Genomic DNA, 13,591 nt, shown 5'->3' with positions numbered 1-13,591 from the left:
TCAGAACAGATACAGTTAAGTAGAACCTCATTAGACTCAAATTTATGATAAACAGATTGGAGACTCATTACTCTGCCGGTAAACTGTAATAGCAATACCAGACTGACTCAATGTTCCTAGACTAGTGCCAGTGCATGCCCTTTAATACAGATTAGGTTTTATATCATTGCATCACTTGTGTTGCATTATATTTAATCAGTTCACATGTACTGCAATATCCTATACAGAATGTAATTGAGTGCAATCTGAAATCATCCTTCAACTGAGGGATTGCTACAAAAATAATGCCGTGAACTACTATCTTGCCTTGATGTCCCTTTCACTCTGCATTTTACTTATGTTCACTAAATGGTTTGCTGATTTTATTTAAGGAATGAGAGCACATGCTAAGAGAATGCTATCATGAATTTCGTTATATATATATATGCATATTTAAAGATGAGTAGGTTAACATCAGTAATGTGACAATTCAGTTTTATATTTGTCTGTTTTCTTGGAAAACAGAAGTTTCATTCCTCATTTGCTACATTATACAATTAACAAACTCTCCAGACAGAAAACTGAAAAGGAATTATACAGGAGAACCTACAGACGGGTGAAAAATACCTTTGCTTTTGTGAATAGAAATTGAAACTACAGAAGGCCTGAGACAGTGAAAAATCCCGACAGTGAAAAATCCCAACAGTGGGGCCAGTTTTGCTGCTACGTGGTACTAACCTTCCTGACTTTGGTGCTAAAACACTAGTATGCCATGTAGAAAATTCCATTAAAACTCACGTAATGGTGCACTGTGTGTTTTTTATACCTTGGGTGCAGATAAGAAATTCTCTTTTGTAATTTGAAACTTCTTTCTAAAAGCCTGATCCGCCTCTCCAACTGCCATAATTGTTCTGAATAACTGATAAAGTTCCGTGGTGAAACCTTAGTCTCATTGATGCCTCTGGAAAAATTTGTGCTGACACAAGTAAAAATAGGACTCTCATTTGCATCAGTATCATGTTTGCCAGTCATTTACCTCTTCTCTGAGGAGCTGTACCAATAGCACTAGTACCAATCCTGAAAGTATTATCTCCATTTCTAATAAAGGAAATGGCTATGTATTTGTGGAGGAACAACATGGAAGTATAGCAGGAAAACATAAATTTCCAAATATTTTTCTAAACCAACTTGTTCTGGATATAAAAAATTGCCTCTGTTCAAGGAAGAATTACCGATCTTGAATCTTTTGATGCAATTTTGTTTCCTATCAAACTTAATCAAAGATACGCAAGCATGCAACTACACATATATTTAGTCCAATTATATAAATATAAAGCCAATATATAATTTATATATTTCTATAACTATAACTCTCTTCAGCTTATGTATACATCTATAAATAGGTAACATGAAATGTTCTTGCCTCTTACACCAAAAAACCTTTGACAATATGGATACTCATCAAGCACTTACACTAAGTCAACTAAAATTTTGAGGTAAGAGTTTAATTCAATATTTATTAGTGATTATTCTTGGGCCAATGCAATAAAAATGTATGAATGAATGGGTGATTAATTACAGTACTAATTATTAGTTAATTAATGGATGATATATTTGAAAGTGTTTTTAAGGAATTACTTTGTTAGACTAGGAATTTAAATATTACTCTGTATTTTAATTATCTCTTTATATTTCAATCTGTCATGTTAATTAAAACTGCAATCATTATAGTAATATGAAGAGAAATATAGGTCAAAAGATGTATTAAAATATCTGATGTTCAGAGAGATCAAAGAAGAAAATGTAAAGATAGTCTCCTTTCTTTAAAAAAGGGGAGGGGAGCGTGCAAGTCATAATTGTGCTGTATATTATATTTATTGATACTTACAATTTAGTTGGAAATTCAGGTATAACACAGTCTGCTCTTGCTTTAGGGCCTAATTGCCTTTTAAAATGCATGTGCCAAATTCTCATAGGGTGTAAACTGGAATAACTCCAACTGACATCAAGCAGTTGGAACGAAATCAGTGTGTATTTGATCTTGAGCCGGCTTTGATAAAACAGATCACAGATTTTTGTCAGTTAAGGATATCGCCTAAAATGTACTATTTCTTTCTCCACTTATAAAAGGCAGAGACTTTTTCTGCACCTGGCATGTGTGTGATCCAATAACTGCTAAAGACAACTGATCCCTCCTTTCGTGAAGCTGTCCATGGCCAGCACCAAGAACAAGCGGTTTTGCTCTCAGCGCTGCAGAAGGCAGCGTCCTTCTGCGACGCAGGCGGCCAGGTCCCTGCCTTCCGACTGCAGCAAGGATAGCCGCCGGGAGGTACTCTGACATCAGCCAGGAAATCCCACGACGATTCCCAGCAGCGGATCCCAAGGATGCCACCAATAAGAGAATCACTTCCGTGTTTAAAGAATGCTTTCACCAAACCACCACTCCCGGAACAATCTTAAATTTGTTAAAATTCCTCTCTCTGTGTTTAAACATTACAGCACGGTGGAGCAGTAAGTGGTGGGTCGTATACATTACATTTCCTAGGCTGGGTCTTTGAAGTGTCATCTACACTTCTGATGAAGCTGGTTCTGGTTTTATCCCAGTAGTGCCAGTATCAGCAGAAAGGGTAGGAACCAGTAATAATAATCATTAATAACGAGAATTGGCTGAAGTGTACTGCCGTATGACATACCATGATCAAACTATCGATAATGAAAAATGTGTTAGCTGTTTGTCATTCCTGTGTGATAGGCAAAGGACACATATTGTGTAGATGCAAGTTTTGAGGTTACTACTGTTCTCTGAATGGTACAATGAAGCAACACCAAAGAATAATCGGAGAAATTACTGCTATTCCTGTTTGGAAATCCAAAAAAATGACTTAGAGAGAAGAAGCTGGTTTTACTGTTCTGGTGAAACTATTAGATATAAATGTGACATTAGCTGAATTCATTACCCATTAGCCTAAGCAAGTGGAAAATTGAAGAGCGTAAGTGTCAGAAGTATTCACTACACTGAAATCAAGCAGTCTACAAACAGGCTGAACTTCCACTGACAAAAAAAGATACTATTTCAACCTACTTGCTACTGCAGTACACACAGAATGTGTAAGACTTAAATTAAAATCCTGCCTCAGGATCTACAGATATATAGCACGTTTAATAAAGAGTCATTTCACCGTAGTTTAATTAAGTATAATTTCACTATCTGTATTGATCGCATAACACAAAAAGCTCTTCCTATGACTTTTTTTGATGTTCTAAACCAGTTCCTAATGAATATTGCTGGATAATAAATGACAAGTTCCAGAAAGCATTTACAAGGTACAAGCCAAAAATAAACTTCAGCATGTGCTCAGTAAGAGCAACGCAGCAGCACCGAAAAAGTTTCTTGGATATCAACCTAGAACATTTGTTGTTTCCACTTGCATGAATATCTTACGATTTTCACTTCTCTTTTATCTTCTTCCTTCCCCCATCTTCTCCACATCTTCTCCCCATCTTCTCCCCTTCTGCCCCCTTACACCACAGATGCACAGCAGTTCCAGTGTCAAGGCTGCTCTGTGCAATTTGCACTAACATTTCCAGAATAATTGTCGGTCAGCACAAGCTATTCAACAAGCAATGCAAGCAGCTCTAATTTGGTAAGGCATTTGCTCTGTTGTTTCTCTTTTTTTTTTGTTCTTCATCTTGTCATTCTTGATAAGACAGCGAAAAGGGCAGTTCGGAGGGTGCCAGGCTGACACATCCACATGGGAGAGTTCTTTGTTGTTACTCGCTTTGGTGGCATCAAAGGGACAGCAACAAAGGGAGTGACAACTCCAGAACACCAGGGCCCTTGTTTTGTGAATGTAAAGGTTACAAGTTCTAATCTTGTACAGTGGGAATCTTCTGCATCTGGGTTTGTTCTTTTCTAGTAAATCAAACTTAACTGTGTATACAAAAACTAGGGGAGAAAACTACCGTAATTGCTTCCAACTGGTTAACTAGTTAAACATCTTCTGGCTGTTTTTACCAACATATGGTTAATTTCAAGATGACCGGTGCACTTTCCCTCTGTCAGGACTTTGAGTGCCTCCCTGGATGTAATTAAAGCAAAGCCGGGAAGCCACGGCCCTGAGTTATCAACAAAGTCTGTCTTACAGCAACGGAATGTACAATGTGCCATAGGCCACTTGCCTGGCTGGTGACAGGTACCTCTCACTGACAGACACCACGTACCGAACACAGTGACATAGTCTGAACAGATTGCCTCTACATGTATGCATGTATGAAGCGAAGAAACCAAATTCACAATTTATGTGAAGAAATCGAATTCACAACTTATGTGTTGGATTGTGCACATCTCTGAAATTACCTATGGGATGCTAAGCCATTTAGCAGTGAAAGTTCTTGAAACTTCAGCTGATGGAGGTGGCACAAGCTAATTTACACCAGGAACAGCTCCACTAAAACCTGCTGTGCAAGAACTGTAAAACTAGTATTCAAGTGACGTCGGAAGGAAGCATGTGTGGACAGTTTGAGACCGCTATATGAATTCTCCATTTTTACTTCTGTTATGCAAGTCAGTTGAAGGTATGTTTGCTTTTTTGCCTTGGAGGTTTTTAAACCTACGCAGATAAGCTTTGGGAAAGATTTTAGTATTTAAGCATCCTGTCCAAAGATTTTTGCAAGATTCCCCCACTTTCTCCAAAAAGTTTTGGACTATGGCTACAGCACTTTCATGTTTTAGCTTACATAATGGTAAAAAGTACAGAATCAGTTTTCAGTGCTAGCCACAGTGTGCCTGCACCAGCACAAAAATAAAGACTGTATAAGATTCCAGGAGCTAATATTCTCAGTTTTCAAAGATGTGAAGGACCGGAGAGCTCAATTCCACTGCTCAAAGTCAGTGGGGGAAAAGAACACCTCACTGCCATTAACAGCTTCGAAAACCTTTTTCTTTGTTGGAAGAAAAAGCAGAGAGAGAAGTAAAGGGAAAACAATAAATAAGAACGGATGATAATAGATTGTGCCTGGTAACTTAGGACTTCATTTTCATATATATAGTGGCCTCTTGACCACTTCTGCAATGTAAAGGGATTTCCACGCAAATCATGGTGAGATTTGCATAATACATCTGTTTTGTATAGTATCTGTAATGCTGCACTTCAATATTGCAGTAAAATGCACTTTTAAAGGCATTTCTGCTTGAGTAACTGCTGTAATAATACTATGATCAATCTGAAAAACTTTGTACATATATTTAATTCCCTTCAAGGTTATTTTAAGAAATAACATGAGTGTCAGCAAGCTTTCTCGCACCTGTATGTAGGTTGCAATTAATTTAAGGTGGCTTTGCTGCTTGATTTTGTGAAATGGAAGCTACTTGGAACTGTCTTATTCTGTAGGTGAAATAACTGTAATAAAACAGTCCTTTGTTGCTGATTTACTAAAACACCTATTTTAAGTTGTTGAAAAATAGCAATGTACTAAAAATCACTTGAGTTTTGCTTATCTGTGGAATGTTCCTGTGTTTAAAATTAAAATAAAAGCCTTATATATGTGCATGTGTGGGTTTGTGTGCATATATTCATGCATATGCATACGTATGTGTGTAGGTATATCTAGTTGGAGATGTTTGTAGTTAGGTCTGATTCAAATAGTTTTAAATTATTATTGGCCTTCTTCCTCACTCTTCATAGAGGCATTGATTTATAAAATAAAACAGTTTCAGGCACTGCTCTGAAGTGTTAGTAATCACAAACTTGTATGTCTACACTCAGATGGAGTTGCCTCTTAAAGTCTTAAGTCCCACCCTAGGTAGTTCTTTACACTTTTTAAAAAAACTTTTTTTTATGCACTATTCTAACTTACTGCTCTATTAACATGGGCATTCTACACATATTGTAGAATGACATACATCTAGAAATACTCCACATGAGACTGAGTCTTGGACTCAGTCATACTGATACATATCTGCAGTTATTTTGAATTTATAATGAAGAATTTGACTTAATGGTGTTGTACAAGTTCATGCAGCGCAACTTGCTGATAATCAAGCAGCCAAAGCATACTTCTTTCTTGGTGGGAGTTCCATCACATGCACTTTAAGAGAAAATCAAGCCTGAAAGGCCCATCATTTTCACAAATAAAAGCTGTTGCTCAAAACTTAACTTTTTAAGAGCTGGAACAGTTCAGTTTTCAAAATACCACAATGTTTTCCAAACTTTTTTAGAGGAGCATGCACCTCAAAAATACAGCATAGTTTCAATATGTTGTACTTCAGTGATCAAAGTCTTTGATTAAGGACAAATACTAGGCATGACCATCAGGACTGCAAGAATGCTGCTTGCAAAGGTGTCTAACCTTGTCTGGAAGAGTGGATCAGATTCAGCCTAGAACGTCAGAACTGCCTGAACAGACCTGGTTTATACATCCTTGCTTTGGAGTCAAAACAGTATTGCCAAACCACATATCTAGGACATAACATCTAAGCTAAAGCTCAGTGGATCAGTTGTTAGCTTTTATCAGATTTTTGAACCAGCCCTCTAATAAAGAGATTAGTAAAACTCTTTTCAACACTAAAAAACCCTGAAAAATGCATTTTAAGCTCCTGCTGTTGTATTTCAAAGAGCAGATAGACATTTCCAAGGTGCATTTTAATTTCATGGAAACATTGCTTTGGTCTAAAGAGCTCGTAAAACCTTATTTTTACAATGTCTGCATTATGGACCGAGTTGTATTTTGCAATAGTCCCCTTTAACTGACCCACATAAACAAAACACAGAATTCCCAGGTAAGCTGGGAATAAGAGTCATGTGGCAATGCCTGGATGGGCAAAATAATTTTCAAATGTACAATCAGTGCTCAGAAATGACGATGGGAACTACAATGGCTGTTAACCCCTACTTCAAAACCGAATAGCCAGTTCCCTTTCCGTTGTCTATACCTTCTACGTAATACTAGACTGAATTGTATTACATGCCTCTGAACACTGAAGAGTCTCTCAGCGCAATGGATTTGAATCTGCATTAAGAAGAGGCAATCAGTTGCCTCACCTCTTCAAAGGCATCAGTTTTCTATGTTTATTTAAAAAGTGAGTACAAACTGGAAGGGTTTCAGGAAACAGCATCAGAATTAATGAGAAATGGAAATGGTTGGCTTGTGTGAAAGGAATGGAGGAGCTGACTGCATATAAAGCACAACACAATAAAGAAATATTTTTCTGGTACTACCAGCAATGAAGGACTGGAATTACTTAATTTGGAATAGAGGGTTATAAGGATAATGGTTTACTATTTCTGGTGGAAGAAGTACGCTCAACACAAGAATAAGGTAAGAACACTTTCAAAGGTCTTGATCAGGAAGATGAAGTAGACTACTGAGCAGTTTCTCAAGCAGCGACACAAGTTTCACTATTTGGGTCATCTAACTTTGGACCGTAATATGAATGAGCGAAGGTAACTGTCTTAATGCATTAGAGTTTCCTTGCACGAAAAGCCCAAACTTTTGTTTTTCTTCTTTTCTTTAATGCCTGGAGAGAAATCATTGGGTTGGAAGCTTTTAGTAGGGTTATTACAGTTGACGGGAGACTGGACAAGCAAACATGAACATGATGCAACAATCCACAAGCAGGGTTTGTGTGGCATGATTCACTTCATACACACGTGATACCGTTAACACTTGGTGTGTGATATTTCTCCTTTTTATGTCCATGTCTGTATCTTATTTGAAAGTTGCGCCAACAGAAATACAGATAATGATAACCAAAGAAAAGAAGTAACTAAAGGAAGGGAGAAAATTAAAAGAAATAATCCTTTCGAAATACAAATGCTGCCAGCAATAAAACTAAGACAGGAAAGGAAAATCTGTTTGCAGATAGGATATTGTTCAAAGTTAGCATTACCAAAATTTTGTTTTTAAATTTATTTCATAGATGCCAGCCAGAAAGACCAGGTGGCAAAATTCAAATGAGCATTAGCAAGGACACCAAAAGCTGTCAGTGCAATACCTGCCTAAATTACAGAGGAGTGTACACATTTCGTAACTTAAAATAGACCGCGTCTTTGCAAGAAGGGCTGCACCATGACTTTGCATATCTTATGTGGGTTTTATGGTGTGTTAGCAGCTAATGTTGCTATAAAAAAAGGAGGCTTTCACTTTTAAAAGCTTATAAACCATGTTTCATAAGAGGCTGGATGCCTAGACGATTCTAATCAACTTTTAGAGGTACTCATGCAAATGTAGGTGCCAGCTTTTTCCCACAAGATCTATGGTGCATCAGTTAGAGAGTCTCAATCACTCCTCAGGAACTTAAAATTTTTTTTAAGCCTGGGCCATTATAACTAGGGTCACTGCCAAATCCAGGTCTCATGAATGCACAATACTTTTCACTTTTGGTTAGTCACCATCACTTCAAACCAGCATTCCTCTTTTGATGTTGTGCTTGATTAGCTAGTTTTCGCAGTGTACTTTTTCCCCTCAATGAACGTACTAGATAGCGTAACTAAGCTTTTTGCAGGATTCTGCATTTTACACACAGCCTTTAGGGATGCTAAATTTAAGAGTAAGGAAACAGTAATTAAGAGTGATTAGGATAAGAAGCCTTCAGACTATGAAATGTGGACTCAATTGTCCTTGACACAGGCAGAATGAGGCAGCAGGCTTTGGTTTTGATTATAGCTCTACTTGCGATTTTAATAAACATGAGCCAGTATTCAAACTTTTAATATCCTGCTGCTTTAACTATTTCCAAAAATCAATCCAGCTTTTTTAAACAGCCATTGTTTAAAAATTTTAATTTGTTTGGCTCTGTCTCTGCTTAGAGAAGTTGTACCCTCACGGTAACTCTTTTATAAGTTCATTTCCAGAATCACAAGCAATTGGTTTTTTTTCAACTAAGTGTTTCCGCATGTGCCAAAAGTGTCAGGCTGACAGCTTTCCTGCACCGTTTTATCTGGTTCCCACAGTAAGTATGAGAGACAAACACAGGAATGTGTCTAGTGCTGACTATGCCCATCAAGGATACAATGATACTTACAGCTCTTCCAGGAAGCGGAGATTGTGCACGGGGTTTGAGGGCAGCTTAGTAATGTTGTTCATACTGAGATCACTGTAGGGGAAAACAGACAGAGACTTAATATGGCATGCCACAACTGCGGTATCCAGCTGTTCATTCCACACATTTTTAAGTACTACATTAACAAAAATTAGTTCCTCTGCCAGAATTGATGAATCATTATCTAGTTAGCACGTTAAACATTCCTCTTTCGTATGAACACAGCTTTGTCAAACCAAATACAGGCTGTAGCATGTTCCTTGTTTCCAAAGATTTTGGAATGTTTTATCATGCTCCATAAATCAGCTGGAATACTAACTAACCCTTTTAGTCTACATAATTTTAATAAACCGCTGTATTGCATTAAAATTTACTTGGCGTCGTAAAGGAAAACTACAACGATTTTCGTTGTTGTTGTAGCACTGTAGCACACTTGGTTTACTAAAGTAGTCAGGCAAAAGTGTACAGATACAAACTATCTGCATCATTCTTTACATTTCACGAATATGGAAGCATTTTGCTTTTGCTGTACAACCTGCTACACGGTCATACTGATTTGCCTTGCCTTACATTAGGCACATGTTGTGTCCCCAAAACCCAACTTACTTGAGTCAAAGGAATGACATATTTTCAAATAATAAACATCCCCTTTTTTTGTACTTTTTTTTTTGCAGGTTCTCAAATTGCATTAAATAAGTGAAATGAACCATAAAACAAGGGTGTAATGTGATCCTGCTCTGTAGCACACTTCCTGGTGGGGTTCCACGGTAGTTCCTGGCACAGGAAACAACCAGCCATATCAGCTCTGTCAGAGCTCATTCAAGCCATGTTTTAGACTAAATTTCATATAATACCTTTTTATTCTTAACATGCTTTTCCATTGTTTTCCATTGTCTTCCCCATGCCCCACAGTATCATTTTAATTGCTCTATATTACGTATAAAAACTGTAAGCAGACTGCATAATAAAATTCTGTGTGGAAGACATGACTTACACAACTATGTCAAAATTCCTCTAGACTGTTGAAATAAAAATATTGGAGACATGCATATTCTATGCAAACGTTATGTGATAATGTAAAACTCCCCACTATCTAAACATATATGTGTGTGTATATATATGTTTTGTAGTGGCGCTTATAGTTTCCAGCTACTTTGGGTAGTATTTAGATAACTTTATTTCTTCCAGCTGTTGAGAGCTTACAAGGTAAATAAGTTATCTGTACTTTGGTGGGCAGACGTCCTATTCCTATTCCATCTAGTTTTTATTACCCACAGTCTGTTTCACATTACAGAATATATGTTTTTAGTCAGCATAGTTAATTTTGATGTTTGAACTTCTGCTGAATTTTAAAATATATAATTTAAAAACATACTTCACGTAGAGATTTTGAAATAAAGGAAATGTGTTAATACTTTACAACAATTATCAAATCATTGTTGGGTAAGGTCTCTCTGCATTCATTTCAAAATCGAGATATAATTTGAGAACTCTGTACTCAGTAAATTCATTCTTTACTGTAATACTTTATCACCTAATTCTTTCATACAGTTTAGCAGGTTATTACCCTTTCGCTTTGATAAAGGCTCAAAGGGTTTATTCTGGCAAAGGAACAAAAACATGGATTTATTTGGCAAAAGAAAAACTCATCCAAGTTGTGAATCATATACTACTGAATATTAAGATAAACCCAGTATTTTAACAATATAATTTTGACCGTAAGATTTTCAACACATGTCTTAATGGGTTTTTGTAAACATACCAAATCACATTTTAGACTTAAAAAGCCAGCTTTGGTGGAAGATGGGAGTGATTCATCTTCAGATTGACACATATTTAGGGTAATCTACAAAACCAACGTTAACCAGTGCTCTGGCTGACCAGGGAAACCTGAACCCTGTTTTTCTAGCATAATAATTTCTATTAGCAGTAGGCAGCACTTGTCTGCTTGTATCACTCACAAGACTCCATGATGACAGCAGTCACAAGCAATCTACAGACCAGACCCTAATATCTTAAGAGGATCAGAGTAAGAGAAGGTGGCTTTCATTACGTGCTTTGAGGCACAATGAGAAAATCAACAATACATGCACTTTTCTTAAAAATATCTTTAGACCCCATAGGTGGATTTATCAACAGTGAACTCCAATGTCCAGTCTCCTTTTTGGACTCCACTCATGTGGTAAAGTATGTGCTTCACATCATATGATGGAGGAGAACCTCTTCTTTTTCCCAGTCTACACTGCAGTAATTGCTACCTCTTTTTAAACCTACTAGTTAAATAATCTCATTCTATTAGATATGTTCTTTTTTCCCAGATTTTCCCAGATTTCTTGGGACATGAAGTACAAAGATGTTTTTGTGCAACAGAACTACTAAATGTTAAGTATGCCTATTTCATAGAATCACAGAATCATTTAGGTTAGAAAAGACCCTTAAGATCATAGAGTCAAACCATTAACCTAACACTACCAAGTCCACCACTAAACCATGTCCCTAAATGCCACGTCTACACATCTTTTAAATACCTCCAGGGATTCTGGAGGTAACAGAAATTATTTCCAAATTGGCTCAATAACATCTTTCCAAACTAGTTTTTAACACACTAGTGACTAATACTAGTTTATTAGCTGTTATTACAAGAGATTTTCAGTGACTATTCATCATGGAAGATCAGGCCATTCCAGTCTATGCTGGTGATGTGTTATTGTTGTAGCTAGAAGGGTTCACGAATATAAGGGAGACAACTGTAGGGAGAGGCAGTCTCTTTGATGAGGCTAGCTGATACAGCTAGAAAAACTGAGGAATTTTCAGGCACAAAAATCAAAATCCTCTATATCTTCCAACTGTACCCGTTGGCTAAATAGGTGACATTATTTCTCCCTAAAAACCTCACATTGCTTACACTGGCAAAGAGTTGTTCATTTGCGCTTACAGTTTTTAGACTCAGAATACTCTTCTGGGTCAGAATTACCATGGATGCATTTCATCCTTTATTTATTCACTGAGGGAACTAAGGAACTTATGAGAGAAGGCCTATCACCCAGCGCTACTTCTGGGGTGGATGTTCAGAGAAGTGAGACAAACAAAAAAAGTTAATGCAATGCAATCAGTCACTGGGCTCATGTGAGCAATACTGCAAGGTCTGGGCTGCTGAGTAGAAATTCCTCACAGTGCTCCAGAGACAAATAAAGGAAGTTCTCAGCAAACTTGCCAGCCTTTGGACCATACTGCCAAGAAGACATAGCTAGGATGAGATTTATGGCCATTAGCTAGATCAAGCCCAGCTAACAGCCAGAAAGAGCTAGCTGGTAAACTGTAGGTTTACATATTATTACCATGAAAAACAGTAACAATTGTAATGGGTATGTCTTATGTCCTGCACCTGCAATGACTTCTTTCCAAAAAGTGCATCAAACAGGTATTCTGATTTCTCCTTTCAGCACTAGCCTGTCAAAATCAGCAATTTGCTCTCTCTAGAAAAGAGAGGGGGATGAAAGATGGCATGCACATCACAATTTGTAGTGTAATGCTGAAAAATATTAAAATCAAGGTACTAGATCTTTAAGTGTGCTCAGTGGAATAGTTCTGATTTTATATCAGATCCGTTCCTCAGTTTCCTTCGTGTGCCTGTGCATGTATACTCCGAACCAAACCAGCTGAAAGTGCAAACACTTCTTGTCAAACTTGGTAAAATCTTACAAGCTACAGTGATGAAAATCTTAACAATTATTAGAGTATTGAAAATCTTTAAATAAGTTAGTGTAACAGAACTACTCCTATATCCCACCACCAAAGCACATGGAAACCCCACCAATGTCAGTAGGAGCTGCATTGTAAGAGTATACTCTTGAGTTTTAAAATGCTCCTAATGTAAACAGCAATAGTACCGGATCTACCTTTAGAAAAACTACCTGCACCATGAGCCGACACACTGTACTGGAAAGGCAATAGGTTATTTTGAACAGCCAGATGAACCCATCATCTGTTCTCCCATCAGCATTCCTGCAGCCTGTTGGACCGCTGACTATAAAAGCAACATACCAGCAAACTAAACTTTTATCTTTTCAAAAGATAAAAAGATTTGCTTCGATGACTGCATTGGCAACATGGCTCACTATAATGATATCTTAATTATACTCCGTGCCAGTCAATCACCATGCTGTGTCTCCAGTGACTTGCAAGAAGAATCCTATCTATCCGTGATGAAATCTTCAAAGAACAGAAAATATTGCAAACTGCGCCATGCATCTATCTGTTTTTTCTTGGTGACTATATGGGCAAATTCTGAGCATTTGAAAAACAGAGTCCAGGAAGGTAGATACAACAGGTCTTCCCCCCAGTTTTGTTGTCCATGCATATACACGCTGAAAAATATCCAGTCACCATCTTAAAAGTGAGTAGTTCCCAAAAGCCAGTAAAACAAGTTAAGTGAACTAGTTCTTAACTTACAATAGATGAGTCTGGAGGCGAAGTTACTAACCTGCTATTAGCTGTTATTACAAGAGATGTTTCAGTGACTATTCATCATGGAAGATCAGTTTTCCACGTTATATTTATGTCTTTTAAAGG

General features: G+C 37.3%; 1 protein-coding gene across 1 annotated transcript in view; it reads right to left on the bottom strand.

Moving 5' to 3' along the window:
* The window catches only part of LGR5 (leucine rich repeat containing G protein-coupled receptor 5), a gene marked incomplete at its 3' end in the record, with an annotated part of 90,181 nt that overhangs the window by 42,866 nt on the left and 33,724 nt on the right, over nt 1–13,591 (bottom strand). Inside the window, exon 2 of the mRNA XM_082014290.1 lies at nt 9,002–9,073. Coding sequence (XP_081870416.1) covers nt 9,002–9,073 — 72 coding nt within the window. The remainder of the gene's footprint in view (nt 1–9,001; nt 9,074–13,591) is intronic.

Source organism: Phaethon aethereus (genome assembly GCF_964289735.1).
Source record: "Phaethon aethereus genome assembly, chromosome: 1".
In the NCBI taxonomy this organism is placed as follows: domain Eukaryota; kingdom Metazoa; phylum Chordata; class Aves; order Phaethontiformes; family Phaethontidae; genus Phaethon; species Phaethon aethereus.
The sequence above is the reverse complement of the archived record's forward strand: the minus strand, read 5'-3'. Positions and strand labels throughout refer to the sequence as shown.